This window comes from Branchiostoma floridae, chromosome 17, assembly GCF_000003815.2.
Source record: "Branchiostoma floridae strain S238N-H82 chromosome 17, Bfl_VNyyK, whole genome shotgun sequence".
Taxonomy (NCBI): Eukaryota; Metazoa; Chordata; class Leptocardii; order Amphioxiformes; family Branchiostomatidae; genus Branchiostoma; species Branchiostoma floridae.
The window spans coordinates 7,589,268-7,608,224 of record NC_049995.1 but is presented as its reverse complement, the minus strand read 5'-3'; the positions used below and the strand labels follow the sequence as shown (position 1 = coordinate 7,608,224).

The following is an 18,957-nucleotide window of genomic DNA, read 5'->3' as shown; positions in this document are numbered from 1 at the left end:
ATTGTATTTACAGCAAATGTACTGCATCTCCCTCCTGCAAGAAAAGTAAAAGACTGTGATAAAGCATGAGATATAGGCTGCAGTTTTGGTCTGAACTGCTAGTTGGCATACATGCATTACTGGAATGTTCTTGTTTGAAAATTGTTGTATTTACAAGAACAAATGTAGAGCATCTCCTGCAATTAAAGTAAAAGTCTGTGATAAAAGCATAGTGCAGAAATGCATAATGATACAAATAATTGGTAGAGAGGTTCAAATGCAATTCAGTCTCTACAACTTCTGGAAGTAATAATTTTTTCTATCCAATTGTAGAGATCGAATTGCATTTGAATATTGTTTACCTGGATGTCTAACCTCATAAAGGTAGGTAGGTAAGGTGGTTTGTTTATTTCATTGCTAAGCTGCAGGTTGAGTTAGGACTGCAAGGTGGCATGCATGCACTATTAGTGGGATATATAATAAGCTTGTAGAAAGTTTGTCTTTTTCATTGCTAATCTCAGGCTGATCATGTAGTAGGCTGCAGTTTGGATTTGGACCACTAGTTGGCATGCATGTATTGATTAATTTTGCTTGTGGAAAGCTTTGTCTGTGTCATTGCTAAACTCAGCCTGTTTCCCTGCAGATGTATGAGATTGAAGTGTGCCCAGACTGCTACACCTCGTCTTGTACCAAGAAGGACAACTGGTTCTGTGAACCATGTGTAAGTAGCACTTCACTCACTCACAGAAATTTTGGAAATACTAGAAGGGACTCCCGGAGGTTTTCAGTGTTTGAAGTTCACAGTCGAAACAATAGTGCAGTGCAAATATTCATTAATTCACTGATCCCCTATGTATGTAATTGTCTCGGTGATTGAATATAAAAAGAAAGGTTGAAAAGTCTTAAGTTTTTTTTATATCACCTGTCCTCCAGAGAGAGCCCCATATCCTGGTATGGGCAAAACTCAAAGGTTTCCCCTTCTGGCCGGCAAAGGTACTGCAGGAAGTTGATGGGCAACTTGATGTACGCTTTTTTGGGCAGCACGACAGGTAAGCACCCTTCACACACCACTACTTACAGTGGAACAGTCCATTGGATGTTTTGTTTGTTAGTTTGAAGCAGCAATGCTAGGATGACAATGAAAACTTAACAAGAAAACTTAAGACCGTTTGCACCTAAACAAGTGTGAAAGGTAATGAATTAACCATAATCTTTGAGTCACAGTGCAGTATTGATCCTGAAGAAGGCGACAGTGGTTGTTGAAAATTTGATCCTTGTACATTTGTATGTGTTGGAAGAAAGTTCAGCATTGTACTATGATTACTACCAACACAGATGAGTCTCCATGATAATTTGAGAAAAGACCTATGATTGTTTTGTTGACTCCCATCAGACCTAATTCCTTGTTATACTAGTAGCAGCACAGTTTACTGTGGCTAATGTTGCAATCCTGTTTGCTAACTTCCAGAGCGTGGGTTCCTGTGGAAAACTGCTTCATCATGTCCGAGGAGATCCCGTTTCCTGTCAAGAAACAGAAGGGGAGCTTCGACAACGCCGTCGCCGAAATGAACATCTACATCGAGAACCTGCGTCGCAAGTTCGGCTCGTTTGAGTACGCGCCGTATCGCTCTCCGTACGACAAGAGCCGCGTATACACCCACAATAAGGTCAGCCCCGTCAGCAACGCTCCCACGGGGAAGGTTCGGAAAATAAAGGACGTCGCACGTAAACTCAACAAGTCGTCAAAACCGAACTTCGCCGCCATGTTGGCAGTAAAGGCAGAGCCAGGCACGAGGAGCGAGTCGGCTTCGGAGCAAAGCCTGGTGTTGGAGGAGATAGACTACGGAACGTACGCTAGCACGCCGAGTAGTATCACCACGGCATCCCCTCTGCCTAGCATCGACTCTGCCGACCCTGTCAACGTGACGAGCCCCGGGTCCTACACCACAGATGTCTCTAACGGCAAAGTTCCAACCGCTGATTCTGAACCATCAACATTTGACAGCATAGCTCCTCCCAAAAGTCCTCCTGACTTAACAGAAGTGAAACATTCATTTAGTAGTGTAGACACTTCAATGAAACAGCCAACCAATCCACAAGCTTCTACCAACGCCAGTAGTGTTTTGCATGAACTCAAAGCAGAGACTCCAGCCAATCAGATATCAGCTAGGCTAACAGACTTGATAGCAAAACCGTCATCAAAGTCGCCTAGCAACAAGGAGGCTTCCCATAGCAACAAACCCGTTCTGCATAGCAACAAAAGTTCCGTAGTTAAAGCACCAAGTAGTAAGGCACAACTGGACATGCCCAAAACGTACAGCCAGAGTTTACTGGGAATAAAGGCAGGGCTGGATGGTACTGAGGGGAGCAGCATGGCATTGCCACTTGGGACTGGAGTAAAAACAGGAATTCCTGCTTCAGGTAACAGTTCATAGCTTTTTGGCGATGCCTCAGGGGCGGAAGCATTTTTACTAGTATCGTGATCGGTTTCAAAGAATTTCAAAAATTGCACTAATGCATTCCTCAGGGAATTGAAAAGAATGTTTGTACTAGTTTCCATATGTTGTATCTATTGCAATTGTTGTAATTCTTCTGAAATTAATCTTCTATTCCAGATGAGTTAGGTGGAGAGGAACCCCTGCCTGCAGTTTCCCCTCCTCTCAGCACTGCCAGAAAGAGCAGTTCTCTCCTACAGACTATCGAGTCATGTAAGGCCAAGCTCGGAATAGACGAGGTTGGAGACCTACCGCCACCTGACGATGACGGGGAAGACGGGGACTCCGATAGCGAGTCCGACAGCGAAAGCGACGAATCAGACAAGGACAGGGAAGAAATGGAGGATGAGGAGGAGGATGGGGACCAATCAGAACACAGGGAGCAACATAGTGAGGATGGGGAGAATTTAGCTAAAAGGAGTTCTGAGTCATCTGATAGTGTAAAACAGAAAGGACTTACTGATGAAAACGAAAGCAGAAAGAAACAGGACCAAAGTGTGAAAAATGTTGATGAGGATAGAAAGTCTCCTGAACTTGAAAGTGACCAAGTGCTTCAGTCAGTAAATCCACGAGAAGGAGAGGAGAAAATGGAAGTCGATCTTCCCAAGGGTGGGGAGAAGATGGATGTTGATCCAAGTGCAGATGGGGAGAAAGCTGACTCAGACAGTGGGGAGAGAATGGAGGTTGATCACACGTATAGCAAGTCTGCAGATGAAAAAGGTGAAGATTCTCCCGACATCGGACTGAGGCTGGACTGTGACTCAGATTCTGACTCTCATGACCTTGTCATTGACCTTGGGGAGGAGTCAACCTCGCGGAAGAAAGAGAAAGAAAACAGGTAGGTATACATAGATTCTGCCCTGAACAGCTTATATTTGAATAAAGTATGATGAAAAAATGTGGTTTACTTGTTGGTTTACTTGCAACTACATATTGCAAAAAATGTTCAACCAGCCAAAAAGCAATCATTGTATTTATATCACTTTGAATTTGGATAGCAAGATTCTTTTGCAATTGTTCTGCAGAATTTCTGGTGCATTTTGCATTGAAATGTGGGTTTTCTCGGGTGAGTATGACGTAAGAAGAATACAAGATGGTGTAAATAGTGAGTTATACAAATTGTACATTTGTCAACACTAACAGATGATATTTGATGAATTCAATTTTAGGGAAGTTAAGCAGGAGAAACTGTCAAAGTGTGACACAGAGAGGGACCTGTCTCCTCCTGCGCTCAGTCCCGTCAGCGCTGTCACCGTTACCATGGCAACCCAGGCACCCACCCTGCAGAAGGCCACGGTAACCACGGTTTCAACCTCAGACAAGGGGTCAAAGGTAAAACCTAGAATGCGCCTCGTGTCGTGGATTGGAGTTCACTGGCATTTGATGGAACCATTGTCTTTTTGACCCTCCCAATACTCTGTTGATCTCAAAGCCTAGTTTTGATACTACCAGTGTCAATCTGTACTTGTTTAACACTTGGGAGTTAACTTGTGTTTCAGTGGTGTGCAAATGTTAATTGTAAAGTTATGGCTTTTTTTTGGCAACACCTTAGTGACGGAGCCATTTGTGTATTGTTGTTGGAACCATTTTGTTTATTCTTGTTATATCAATCCAAACACTCTTTCATTCTGACTCTTACAGTCTTAGTTACTTTTTGAGACACCTTGTAAATATGGCTTTGAAAAGATAGTCATAACATAGATAATACTTAACAGTTTAAATTGTTAAGTATTAAGTTAAGGTTAAGATTAGGTATATTGTTTTAGCTGTAATGTATTCTTCTTTGGCGACGCCTCAGGGCGAGCCAAATGGTATATCATTTTCATTGTATATATCATAAATGAATGAATGAATAAGTGAATGTATATATGGACCTGGTGCCTGATTTAATTCAAATAGATAGATATAGCTTTTTTTCTTTTAGGACAATTTGCCTTCATTGCATGTACTTCATGTTTTGACAATGTCTTGATTGATCAACTAATGAAATGATTGATCCGCATTCTATTAACAGGACCCAGTGGTTATGGACTCCCTGAGTAAGGAATGGACCCAGCGACAGTTGAAGAGGTCCAGCCAGGAGTACCTCCAGAAACAGCTGACACAGAAGGACCCGCCCGCCAAAACATCAGGTACCATGACACTCAGGAGTGCAGCAAAGCCTGCACCAGGTTGGTTAGTTAATGAGTTAGACACTATTTTGATAAGTGATGGCTTAGTCACTTAACCAAGAGAAGATGCAGTAATGACTACCTGCACCTAAGAAGCATCATCCTCATCCTCATTCACCATCACAGCAAAAGTCTGTATAAGGCAGGGCTGCCTCCATCCTTAGATATTTGGTTAGTTAATAAGTTAGACACTATTTTGATAAGTGATGGCTTTGTCACTTAACCAAGAGAACATGCAGTAATGACTACCTGCACCTAAGAAGCATCATCCTCATCCTCATTCACCATCACAGCAAAAGTCTGTATAAGGCAGGGCTGCCTCCATCCTTAGATATTTGGTTAGTTAATAAGTTAGACACTATTTTGATAAGTGATGGCTTTGTCACTTAACCAAGAGAAGATGCAGTAATGACTACCTGCACCTAAGACCAGAAGCATCATCATCATCATCATTTACCATCACAGTTAAAGTCTGTATCACTTTAAGCAGGGCTGCCTCCAGTCTTAAATATGTTTCTGTCCCTCTTGTTTTGGCCATTGTTTTTGTTAGATCAGCCATTTTAAGTTTCCAAACATTGTAGCAGTTGCATCACATTACGTTCCAATGTTTTTTGATGGACAAGGTGAAATCTTTCTCTGTCCCAACGAGCAAATTTCTATGCTAGTAGAGCATGGTGGGTCCTGGAGACAGTCCTGGCATCAGGTTACTTAGCAATACCATCTCAATAGGTGACTTGAGTAAGAGAAAATGTATTTTACTATAACAAGTCATACAGAATGGAAAAGTGATTTGATTCATACTGTTGAAATACAATGTATGTATACTTAGGGTTGCTTTTAAAATTCTTCAGTTCTCCATGACAATGTCTTTACTTGGCACCAACTATAGTGTAAAATTCAATTTTGTGTTGGATCTATTTTACTAAAAGGGGAAAATGTGGTATTTGAAGTTTGCAGTTGAAACATTGCTGCACTACAAACAATACAATACAAAACATAATATGTTTCTGTATTGCGATTTTGTGGTTAGTGTTAGAGGTAATTTTAAAAACCACAAGAAATAAAACTGCCACAAACATTTCAAGATTTACAGTATATCATATATCCTGAAAGTAAGTGGTTGTGTCCAGCATTTTTTTATCGTTCCCTAGCCCCTGCGACCAGCACCACCGCGCCCGTTTCTCAGACGTATCCACGGTTCGTCCAGGTGTCAACAGGTACGCCCCAGAAGGTCCTTCTGGGTAAGAACTTTTACATCATTGCCAAGCAGTTTCCACCAATCACATTGGCTCATTCAAACTTTTCCCACCAATCACAGCAGAGTTTTTCTGATACTGATTGTAACTAGCTTTCTAATTCGTTTCTTTGTGTCATGGATGCATACAATGTATCGGTGTACAAAAGAAAGAAAAATTTTTGTTTGTCTCTTGTGGTTTGAAACTGTTTGCCAGTGATGTTGGTGTATTGTACTTTTTAACATATCCTGTGTAACGTATCCTGTACATAGAATTGTCAAATGGGAAATGTTTCATCTTACTGTTGTCTGTAATATTCTGTATATCATTAGTGTGTTCTTAGGATTAGTGACAGTCGTTAATGTTGTTACTCCATACAAAGTTTATTTCTTTTCACATCTTTGTTGACACTTTGGGATAGAACAAAATGTACCTCCCCACCTTCGTGTCTTCGTCTCAGACTTCCCAGCTGATGTCATACTGCGGCAGCCTGACACAGGTTTATGTTTGCGGCACGATTTTAAATATATAAATAATATAAATCATAAGGATGAGAGCTGGAATTTGGGGTATCCTTAGCATAGTGTATAAGGCTTCTTTAATCTCAACTTTTGGTTTTCTTTAAGTAGGTTTTTCCCCCTCCCACAGCAGTACAGCAGTCTGCTCACAGTCAGCCGGGCATTGTGGGTCAGAGCCCAGTGGTGTCCTCGCCTCCTCCTGTAACATCCTCAACTAGCTCCTCCTCTACTACCGCTACCACCACCACCACCACCAGCACAGAGAACACACAAACTGATGACCTCAGCAAGTACACAGACAAGGTCAGCAGAAAATAAATCAATCATATTGTCATCGTCAATTATTGATTGATTATAGATTGGCCTATTCTTTCTGTACTAGCTAAATCATTCTTGCTGAAATCTTTTTACTTATTAATGGAAAATTGTAAAAACTGTATTTGATGTTAGGACAAGCTAAAGTTATTAATAAGAAATGTAATTATTCCTTTGGTCTTTCATGTTGTACCTCTCTCTATGTTCACTCTAGCATGTGTCTCTTTGAAACTATTCTGAGGTGTCAAGTTTTTGTTGATTTCATGTATTTGGTTTGTATGTTTGTTTGTATAGGTGTGTGTCCATATCAGGTATTTGAATGCACTTGTCAATAGAGATGTACAATGTAGGATGACAGAAATTGATTTGGAAGAGGACTTCAAAGGTCAGACTTTGCAAGTGGCAGGAAGAATAGTTCAGAGTTGGCAGAACTAGTTATTAATCAGGCTTGATGTGAATGTTTCTTGAAGGTCGTAGAGGTGGTGAAGGGCACGTTCCAGCAGATGTGGGCGGACCTTGGTCGCCGTGGCGATAACCTAGCAACCGTGAAGCACCTTCAGCTGGAGGTGGAGAAGCTGAGCTGGAGACACAGACAGGAGATGGCTGAGATGAAACATAACATGGGTCAGTTGGGTTTGGTTGGTTTTGCTAGAGCTATATGGTATTGCAAGAAGTAGGCTTGTACCAGTACAAAACCATATTTTCTTGTTGGACTGGTCCAGAAGAAACATTCCTGAAAAAAATCAGAGGGTTGGATTTTGGACCAATTAGAAAATGAACAGATTTAACCGTCAGGCATTCTCGTGTTTGGGGGCTTACAGGTCCAAGAAAATAAGAAGAGCGATGCAGAGGAGTAGTCATTTTTACCAAGTTTCTACTGTAACAGTTAAAGTTGGTCTAAAACAGAGGCAGTTATTGTTTACGTGAAGATAGGATTTTAAAATGCCAGTGGACGATGGATACTCTACCAAACAGGATCCTTTGTAGCAAAATGGACTATTGTTTTGTACCTGAGTTGCTGACCAAACCCTCTGCTCCCCTCCCTCCCCAGAGCTCACGATGGCTGAGATGAGACAGAGTCTGGAGCTGGAGAAACAGAGACTGATCCAGGACCTGCGTAGGCAGTGTGAGGCCGACAAGAACAGAGCTGTGGAGGAGGCCAAGAAAAAACAATGGGTGAGGCACAGGAGTGACATATGCAGAAATGTTCGCTGTGGTTTTATGTTCGCGTTTTTTGCGGTGACCACTTCACCGCGAACTTAAAACCACCGCAAACATTTTTCCATTATAGTATGAGACTGCAGCCAATGGCGCTACCACGAACTTAAATCCACCACCAAAACTCCATTTTCCCGCTACTGTGAAAGTAAATGCTTTTACAGTGCTTTTATTAGTTTTAAACTTCTCTCTGCATGCTGCCTAAGAAAAAAAAGTTTTTTTCCCTGTTTCCCTACCTACCCTAGAAAAACCTTGCTGATCCTAGACCTTTTTGGGGTGGGCACAGTTAGAATTTTCATTCAGCCTGCTTCTGCCTATTGAAGTAGAAACACTGCTTTTCTTATCTAATGAAGGATAAATGTATCTAAGGTAAAGTATGACATTGAAAGACAGGTGTCCTCATGCATTTCAGTTTACTTTGTTCAACTTTATTGTTATAGAAGTAGATGTATTGTTATATGTCTCACTAGAGTTTTGGCCATCCTACAAAAAAATTACAGGAAAAAAAAAGAAAAAAAAACTGCCTACTGCCTACCCTAATTTTTTCAGGACTGAAACACGAAACAACATGTTTTTTCCTAGGCCTAATTGATATCCCTAATGCTACCGTCCCATTGGGAAAAAAGTGCTCCTCTGGGTAATTTACGATCTGGCCCCGTGAAATATTCTTTTAACTCAATCAATCCAGGACTAGACACTGTGATCTACCTAGTTTGATGAGAGGTACGCACACAGTTGGGGAATGTGACCCTGACTTTACAGAAGTCCCTGTAATCTCTATGAGTTATTCCTATTTGTAATGTTTTAGTGTAATGTCATTGAAGCATTGTATATGATGTTTCAGTGTGCTTTCTGTGGAAAGGAGGCCATTTTCTACTGTTGCTGGAACACCAGTTACTGTGACTACCCCTGCCAGCAAGCTCATTGGCCAGTCCACATGAACACCTGCAGCCAGTCCACCAATAACAGCACAGCACAAGGTGGCACTGACCAATCAGAGGGCACTAGTGGTGAGTCACCAACCAATCAGGTGCGAGCAGCTGTCAGCATCCAGCAGGCACCTACAGATTCACAGGTCAAGGGTCAGGCTGGCTCCACCAATGGTGAAGGTTTTTTCTTTGTCAAAAAGAAAATTTGAACTTCCTTTCATAACTCTCTTTCTTGAGAAATTGCATTAACACCTAACAAAAGCAATCTTTGCCAGTGCACTGTCTCTATAACTGCTGAGCTGTCATAGTTGTTTGCTTCTACGGTCACAACTGACCAAGATGACCACTCAGGGGACAGAATTCTTAATCACAGGAAGTGTCAATGGGGAAAATGACCTAAGGGCCCGCCAAAAAGTGATCACATTGTCTACTCTCACCTCTCAAATAAACGTACCGGTACGTTTATTTTTTTCCGCCTCAAAATCCACCCGGTACGTCCTTATTTTAGACGTTACGTTTATTTTTTTTTTCAAATTGGGGCTTTCTTTACTAACCAGGGACCCCAAAAATATTGAAAGTTTGGTATTTTCTGCCCATATTTCCGCGGTATTTTTGCTTAAAATTCACTATTTTCGGACGAGGCAGCGCGGATTTCCCTGCTGCTAGCGCTATGACCCAAACATAACTAGGGATGCGTACCGGTATGCAGGACCGGTTCTTTACTTGCAAAAATGTTTCGGTTCAGGTCCAAAAAAAAAGGAACACAAGTGATTCGGTACTAGACTCGAAAAAAAATATATCCTTTTCGTTTTAGACCATCTTTAACCTTCCAAAAATCTTGAAATTTGCGCTGAACAAAGACGAAAACATCGAGGTCACATGCTACACACACAGTCACTTACTTCCGTAAATTCTCTATCAAAACACAGAAATTAACCACCAACCAAACAAATTAAAAAGTTACCAATACTTTTCCACTATTTTTCACCCGTAGTCAACTTGTTTTAATGTTCCAGCAACGAAAAAATCCTTCCAAAACAAAGCACAGCGTTCAATCGGCTCGAAAACATCCACCATGTTGGATTCATCAACTCACGCCGAATCTCGCGGTAATGTGCGAGAGAATTATATATTTTCTGCAGTACCGTTATTTCTCGATAGGGGGCAGTGTCTATGACCTCGTTGGTTTCTGCAACATTGAAAATAGCAAAGAAGTGGTGAATAAGGTATTCTAAGTTGGAATGTTTCTTCAAAATGTTATTTTGTAACAATGATTATGAAATTAACTTCTTTTTTTATTTCTTCAATTCTTATTTCCATTCATTTTTTTACTTTTATTTTAATCTTTGTTGATGGTGTGACACTCAGATAAAGAAAATATGTGCAATAACATAGGAATTATTCTGTTCATTATTTATACAATTAACTGATATGGTACTGAGGCATAAATGAATAAAAAGAGCCTACCTGCTTATCATCTTCTCTTGGACTGAAGTAGCATGGGCACAGTTTACATGTCAATTTGGTATTTTTCCGGGGGGTACTTTTATTAGATTTTGAAGATTTGTCCGGGGGGTACTTTTATTCCAGGGGGTACTTCTATTTGAGAGGTGAGAGTAGTTGGTCATTTTCTAAAGGTGGTCACTTGTGCAGGTTTGGCTATACATCTAATGTTTTTTACTTGCATTTGCTTATTTTGGTGTCCACAGTTCAGTTAATCATCACAGCAGCCCTATGTAAGACAGTCTTTTGCATATAATCAATAATAATTGTCTTAGTTTTCCAGTCCACTCCTTTCTGAACTTCTTGCTGAAGTCTAAACAACTATCTCAGATTTCTGCATTACTTGAGAAATGGTAATTTGTAAGCAGTTAAATCTCTGCTAATGATGAACTTTGACATTTGCAGTGACGGAATCGGAATGGAGAGAAAAGGCGCGGGAGTCGCTCACCACCGTGCTGCAGCAACAGAAGAAAGAACAGGCAAAAGTTTCCTACACACAGGTCAGCCCCACTCACATTTCCACAGGCACCAGCTTAGAGAAAGCCAGGGCATGCCTCAGCTCCATCTTGAAAGAGCAGGAATCAGAACAGGCACTTGTTGTAAAAGAGAAGGTCAGTCGCAGGTTTGGTTAGTCAGGCACCAGTTCTGCTGCAGGAGACAGCACGTTGGTTTGATATAACCCCTAACTGCTAATGATAGAAGTTATAATGCAAGTTACATGTACATAGAAGTGACATACACTTTTACATGTCAGATTCATTAGTTGTGTACTTCCTAATACATTTAGTTGACATAACATCAATATGAATAATTTCTCACATTTCAACTTCTTTTTGTACTAAATCTATATCTTGATAAAGTAAAATGATGTTTTTAACAACTATGTTATTAATATTTTTTAAATTTTCAATTTGAACCAGAATAACAAAAAGTTGGAAATGGCAAACTTAAACAGAAAACAAAAACTGTTTTCAATATTCTCAAAGTTTCAATATTTGCACTAAAATTGTTTAATCTATTTAAACATTAGTGATCACATGCCTGACAGTCGCATGAAGATCGAGATATCATGGCTTCGTTTCCTGACACTCCATGCTAGACATTGTGTCCTGGCTTGTAAAAGGTACTTTACATGTCTGACCATTACCAAAATCATATCCAGTTGCTTGAGTAACTGTTTTTTGACATATCTTATTACCTGGATGTCTGACCTTCATGGACGGTACTTAACACAACTTCCCTCACTCCACCCAGGTGCAAAATGGTCACCTGATCTCAGATGGGGAGGTAAAAGGCAGTGGAAGGAGAGGGATAGGCTCCACCTTGCGCATGCCCTAGATAGACACATTGGCTAATGTACCAGTACTGCCTCCAAAAGGCTATAGGACTACATGTACCTATAGCTTTTTACCTGAGCCTTAGTAACACAACACATCTGTGTTTGTGTAAAACTTCCCATTGACACCTGCTGTTCTGTACCTGTGTACAGGTGAGCCAGCCAGGTGTGCAGGTGCGCTACATCCAGCCAGCAGCTTCCCAGCCACAGGCCATCCAGACCTTCACTAATGTCCCACGTGGCAGCACCATCATTGTGCAGGTGCGGACTATCACATTATAGACCTTTCCTGACTGTCAATTACAATTAGAATGCAACCAATGATAACATAGCAATTAGTAGTGTGTCCAATGAGACAGTGGCTGTATGTTTGCATTTTTATGTTTTTATTTTGTGTTTTTGCATTATCCTACGGGTGTGGACTATCAGATTATAGACCTTTCCTGGCTGTCAATCACTATTAGCAGTTTAACCAATGATAACATGGCAATTAGTAATTCGACCAATGATAACTTGGTAACTAGTGCATGAGTGTTCAACCAATGAGATGATAGCAATTGACAGTTTGGCCAATGCTTATGTGACAAATATTTTCATTTTGAATTTTATGTTTCTATATTTATTATTTGCTATATTTCTATAGGCATATGGGATCTATATAATTATTATGGCCCCCATTGTTCACAGAAACTAACATGATTTGCAGTACCATTGTAAACTGCTAGGGGCACAAACATTTCCTCAGGTACCTAAACCCCTGTACCTGTACCTGTTACATTTAGATATGGAGTCTTAGTTTAGTCTAGTTTCTAGTGTTAAATGTGAAGTTTATTACACTATCAGAATAAGTCAGATCTGTTTTTGCTACTTGCAGAGACCATCCTCTGTAGCACAGGTGGTCCAGCCAGTGACGTCCATCCCTGTTCTCTTGGAAAAGGATTCCAGGAAGACTAGTAAGTAATTACTAGTTAGACCTAAGGTCCCTGCACATGCGTCCGTTCGAACAAAGTTCAAACACCAGAAAAGCCCTCAGTCCGCTTGCGGGAGGGCCTGTTGTCATCGAAGAAGCACTCTAGAACCCATTCCTTAATTCGCTCATAAACTGGCGTTAGCATCAAATGGTTTGAATGTGCAGGTCTTCCGACGGGTAGCAGAAGTGAACATAGGCGAACTACTACCCGGATGGTACCCAGGCTAGGTAGTTTCAACATTATATTGCAATCATACAGATAATATATTATTTAGAGAGAGAAAGCAGAAATAGTAAATATCAGAAGTGGCTGTATGGATATGTTCAATAAGGTTAAACATTTTCTGTCAATGCAGAACATTGAGTTCATGTATGTTTTCATTTCAGTCACAAACCCATTTTTTAATTTTTCCTGCAGCAGCCCAAGTACTGCAGCCTGCAGGTGTCCTGCAGCCAGTGGCAGCATTGCCTAGCAACAGCAGCAGCAGCTTCACCCTCCCCTCACAGTGATGCTGTGTATTGACCCCCCCTGGGATGTCAATCATCAAGTTCATAAACATAATAAACAGCCTCCTAGGCTTAGTGCTGCAACCATTCTAGACGGGCTAACATAAGGGGTGGGTACCAGTATGGTGTACGGGTACAAAACCGTTCTGTCTTTTTTGGCCAGTCTGGAAAAAGTGGACTTGAAAAAAATTAGTGAACCGGAATTTGGACCGGTTAGAAACAAACAGATTATACCAAGTTCCTATAGTCAAACTTGGTCTAAGTTAAGAGGCATTACTGTTGTTTACATGAAGAGAGCATTTAAAATGCAGTAAATGTCGGGTACTCCATCAAACAGATACCTTTGTAGCGAAATGGACCATTGTTTTGAGTGTAGCCCATTCTCAAGTTTTCACAGAACCAGCCTCAGGTTAAAGTCCGGACCTGGACCTGATCCTCTGAACCAGTGAACGTATAGGTCTGTACCTGGACCTGAATTTCCTGTACCAGTACCCACCCTTAGCTAACATGCATGCCCACTTCAAACTATGAAATAGCTATTGGACTTACCCAAATTTTCAACGGTACAGCACATCTTTGTTAAGGAATGGGCAATCCGCTGCTTTTTTGATGCACTGCTCAATCTTATATCCTGTCTACATTTTTACATAAAAGAACATCACAGAAGCAGTGAATTGGCTTCTTCCTTGACAAGAAATTGGACAAGCATTTTAATTTTGTGTTGGAATCACAGATTCTTGATCCAAAGCTAAAGGTAGTGGGCTCTATGAGCTAACATGCTATCTGAGAAAGATAGTGGCCCCCCTGGGGGACTCAATGATGTTGAACCTTACAAGTGACCCCCCAAAATGCATTGTTATTGACAATGTGGAGTTAGCTTGATGCGATGTCAGAAACTACACAGTACTAGCTATAAGTTTTGCTGCAGTGGAAGGTAGTACATACTTCATAATAGTAGTATATGCTTCATAGCGCATGTGTTACAGTATGTTTTGTTTGTTTGTTTGTTTGTTTGTTTGTTATTGAAACTATATTGTATTCATTTACTTTGATGAAAGTCTCTGAGAGATATGATATACTGAAAGAGTATGGTTTAAAAAGGCAAGTATGCACACAGAATGCTGAAGGTTGTATATTTTTGGCGATGCTCTCAGGGAGCAAGCCTAATATATAGAATAGAGTATTGTTGGATCAGTTGTGTAAGTACTCACTATGTATGTAAGTACTACATGTATACCTGAGGAATGGACCATTCCTGGTGGAGCATTATTGTATGACTGCTTTTTGAAGGAGAGATATAGGGTTAAATGCGTGAAAGCAGCAAAAAAAGGTAGTTAAACCCTTAGCGTATTGAAGTAGCTGTTTGGCTGCAAATTCTCTATAGGTTATACAGGGTTAGGAAGCAGGTTAAAAAGACAGGGTTCTAGATAACCTGACTTGTGAAATGACAACATTCAATAAAGCTGCTTGTCATTTTGATCTCATGACTGTTGTGGGTCTTTAATGATTTGGAGTAAAAGTGATGTCAAACCAGTTTTGCCAGAATATTGAATACAGATGAGCTAATCTCCCACTGGTCATGGCAGAGAAAATGGAAGCTATGTTCATTTTTTATAGATTCATTGTACCAGTGAGAGAACCTTATTATGTCATCATCATCTTTGTAGGTATGAGGAGAGAACTTAAATGAGTGCCATTCTCTGGCCTGAGCTTTTAAATCACTGACAGTTTTCTTAATGTATGTATATTTCTGTACATTTGTATTATACATGTATGGTAAGCCTCGCTTTGGTACAAGCTCACGCGAGAGTTGGCAACCGATCGAAACTAGACTGTGGACGTGCGCTTAAAGTTTACCCAGTGCAAGGACCATTCTCAGGACTGGACGTAGCGTGTTCGGCCGGCGGCGCGCGCGTGTCGCCAGGCAAACTGGAGAGAATATTCAACATCACCGGGCTTTACAAAGTTTCCCTGTCACAAGCCTTGAGTGGCATGGCTCCATTTGCTACCTTCCAAGCGCTGCTGGTGGTCATATTTGCTGTCCCGTCGATACAACAGGTACCGACTTATATTCATCATACACCTGTTCGTTACTTCCCCTAGTCTCTACCACCAGACTCATTTGGACGTCGTTAAAATGTAGAGGTTGACCAAAAAGGCGAAATGATTTGGCGGAGGAATGCTAGAAGTAAGCCGGGAAGAGAGATGCACATGAATTACCAACAGTTTCTCGGGTTAGCTTCTCTGGAAATTTTTTAGCCAAAAAAGTTCCTCAAACCTGTCCTACTCCAAAGGAGCCCGGTAGAGGCTATAATTTCTCAATATGGTAGGTCTGTGCTATACTTCTGTTTAACTTTATGGAGGTGAATGTGCTCATTTTATCAGTTAGAGAGTATCTGCCGAAGCGCGCCCAGATGTCGACGTTATTCTTCGCTGCCGTCCTTTCGTTTTCCTCAAGTTTGGGCGTTGGCGTCATTTGTTGGGGTGTCAAATTGGCAAATTTCGCGGCCAGCTTTTACACCGGGAACCTAGGTTCTTATGTCGAAACAGGAACATATACCGATGAAGGAGTATGCGCCCACAGCCCCCCACAAATTACGCCAGCGCCCACAGAAAGGCCGACAAAGGAGTCTATGTCTAACGGGCTTCGATAGCCTTATCGACGGTCGGTCGAATTTCACTGTGTGAACTTTATTATATTTACGTTAAGCAGACGTCTCTGTTGACTTTGTGTCGCATTTGAGTTGTACAATGTACTATCACAAAATATTTCTGTTTACGGACTATTATTTTCAGTGTGCCCGTCCACTTCACTCATGTCTTACATGTTTCTTACAACTCAGAATTTAAAGTTGATCAAAATATATATTATAAATATTGACTTTTTACCAGGTTATTCGATTCTGACTTCGTTGTGTTCAATAGATGGTTCCATCCTATGGGGAATTTATAGATATTGGTGTCGGAGCCTGAGCTACGTCCAATTTGTGACGCATTTCAGCTAAAAAGCTTGGACGACTTTGAAATTCGGCGACCTCCGACCGATCTACAAATACGACCTGCTTTCGCTTTAGTTGTGACATCGGCTTTAGAACATATCCTGAGTAGTACACGTAACGAAAGAATTCTGTATTTGGCCTTCTGCGTTTATTGTCAGCATATCTTATATAGTTGTTCACATTGCCATACATTGTAACTGTTACAATTGTTGCGCAATAAAGTTATTCATTCATATCTAGAACACATGTATGAGATAACCAGCGAAGTACTGAAGGTATATTTTGTAGTAGCAGTGGTTACTTCACAGCCTTCTGTTATGTTTTGTCACAATCTGACGATAACCCATGGCTTACATACTTCTATTTTTAGCAGTAATGCAGTGGGCATAGGGCATTTGTTGTCTATACAGGGTAATGATAGCTCAATTTGGCGTATGATTAACTACTAGTAACTGTTAATGTTGGTATAAAGTCAATTCAGATGACTTAGCTTTGTAATCGTAGCCGCATTGAACCCGTATTGTGCGTTAACGACTAATCACGGCTTTTTCTCCGCCAAGCATTTACTAATGGACAAAATCTTGAAATACATATTGCGACGTTCCGGTACACTTTATGAGATCTTTATTGACACAACAAAAGTACAGCGACTTTCCTAAGGTCTATATAACAACTACAACTACTTACAGTACATATAAACAGACATATATGAATATCTATAGATATGAATAAGTCAACGTGTTGAGTCTAGCGTGTTATTATCACTATAAGTTGGTTCTGTGGTATAAACAGTCTTTGATATATTGGGTTATTTGTAAGGGTTATCGCCTCCCATAATGTAGTTGAATCTATCTATCGAACGGAAAGTAGCAAATGCAGAACGAAATTTGAACAGCTTTGTGCGTTTATCATTATAACGTGTACAATCAATAAAAATCTTCGATCTGATTTGGGCAGAATTGACAAAATCTCTGGTCTTGCGATACGAGGAATCTTCCGGCTTCTATATTTAGATTGTGACTACAGATCCTTATCTTTGTGATGTGTGTCGAAGTTGTGTCCTCCGATGGATATCGCGTCCTGCTATCTTGATTTCTGCCAGAAATAAAAACTTCACTTAGAACTGACGTTTTGTCCATGATCCACGTAACATCTAGCCTGGGTACCATCCGGATAGTAGTTCGCTCCTATGTTCGCTTCTGCTATCCACAGAGAAACGACTGTATATAGTATATAATGAACGCCGGAGCGAACTACTCCCGGATGGTACCCAGGGCTACGTAACATCAGCATGCATAACTGACAAAAAGGAACACCTAGCGTTGTTACAGGGATTGCCCTCTCATTAAAATCAAAATTGTGGCGCCATTCAAATTGGGATTCTAACATCGCGTTAGTGGACAAGAAAATCAAGGCATAGTCTCGTGGACTGATTGACAGTGGTAGGGTGTATGCGTCGTAACATTACTTTGCTGTGTGTTGACTCAAAAAGTGTTTGGGCCCGGCTTTGTTTATAGTTTGATTAGCAGAGGCAGCTTTAGAAATCATTAACCACATCTGAAAGAAATTTGTTCCTCTGGTCTCTCAGTATGTGGAACAAGTTTGAAAACAACGGAAATTGTACAGGTAATCGTATTCTAAGTTGGAAAAAGAAGGGCAAGTTTGATAATGTGATAATGTCCTATTGGCTTTCGAATTCTATGGTATTGTAGCAGAAATATCGGTTTGATTACCTAATGGCTTACATGTGTATGATCTCTATTCACTGTTAACGGTACGTTATGATAATTTCAATCTGCCGGGAAGGAATGACTTCGGCCACTGTTGGCAGTGAATAGAGATCGCTGGCGCGGCCCGCTGAACATTGTTGCCGACGTCTGCTTGGAGAATACATGCACGGCTAGACAATGTACGGTCGGGGGCGCGTGTGTCGTCAGGGAAGCAGGAGAGATCAAGAATATTCAACATCATTGGGCTTTTCAAAGTTGCCGTATGCTATCCCACAAAATATACAATTTGCATGAAAATACATGCAGTAAATTGTATATTGTCAGGGGATGCGACATGGATGCTATAGAGTCAATTCCAAGTCACCGAGATGATTTTGAAATAATATTTGTAATAAGTTTGAACTATTTTGAGTAAAAGAACATTTCAGTCACTTAAGTTCGAAATTGTTCAAACATTTCAAAAGGAAAGTTTAAACATGTTTGAACCTTTTTATATTTGTTGGAACATTTGGGAAAGTAATGATATAATTATCTCTTTATTTAGAACAATTTTCAAACATCTATGTGTTTTTGTTATTGTTCCAACATGTTCCAACATTTTATGTAATTTTTTCCCTCCATAAAAACTTTTATTGACCCCATAAACAAAGCTGCTAAGCTTGGTCCTTTGTTTGGCTCTTGTATTTTTAGATTTTCTTTAGTATACACTGGTGAGTCTTTTGTGAGAAGGTACCAGACAGACATAATTTCCTGCACTTGGCAGGGATGTGCGAATTGCCCTCTTCCCGGCCCACTGACCCAGTTTCGTCATATTGTTTCCATGTTCGAACATGTGATCACAAATGATGCATCTATGTTGGAACAGTTTAGAAACTAACAGAAATAATGTATTTGATGTTAGAAATGTTTCTAACATGTTTGAATACTATAGAAATATTTAGAACGCAACATAGATGTTATAAATAGTTCTAAACAGTTACTTATCACAGTTAGATTGTTACAAAGATTTCCAAAATGTTAGAGCAAAAGGCAAGAAACACCCTCTCGGTAAT

The 18,957-nt window shown here is 40.5% G+C and overlaps 1 protein-coding gene across 14 annotated transcripts in view; it reads left to right on the top strand.

Moving 5' to 3' along the window:
• LOC118404845 (protein kinase C-binding protein 1-like) overlaps positions 1–13,201 on the top strand; it is a 31,498-nt gene extending 18,297 nt beyond the window's left edge. For 2 of the 14 annotated variants that reach the window (XM_035804213.1, XM_035804227.1), the window contains 15 exons: positions 623–700; positions 913–1,028; positions 1,448–2,400; positions 2,595–3,312; positions 3,644–3,806; positions 4,489–4,645; positions 5,797–5,886; positions 6,529–6,701; positions 7,184–7,337; positions 7,765–7,889; positions 8,776–9,034; positions 10,769–10,974; positions 11,853–11,960; positions 12,574–12,652; positions 13,088–13,201. In XM_035804213.1, coding sequence (XP_035660106.1) covers positions 623–700; positions 913–1,028; positions 1,448–2,400; positions 2,595–3,312; positions 3,644–3,806; positions 4,489–4,645; positions 5,797–5,886; positions 6,529–6,701; positions 7,184–7,337; positions 7,765–7,889; positions 8,776–9,034; positions 10,769–10,974; positions 11,853–11,960; positions 12,574–12,652; positions 13,088–13,179 — 3,471 coding nt within the window. In that variant the 3' untranslated portion in view covers positions 13,180–13,201. The remainder of the gene's footprint in view (positions 1–622; positions 701–912; positions 1,029–1,447; positions 2,401–2,594; positions 3,313–3,643; positions 3,807–4,488; positions 4,646–5,796; positions 5,887–6,528; positions 6,702–7,183; positions 7,338–7,764; positions 7,890–8,775; positions 9,035–10,768; positions 10,975–11,852; positions 11,961–12,573; positions 12,653–13,087) is intronic. The other 12 variants (XM_035804223.1, XM_035804217.1, XM_035804222.1 and 9 more) reach the window with 12 other exon arrangements.
• Positions 13,202–18,957: the final 5,756 nt, after the last annotated feature.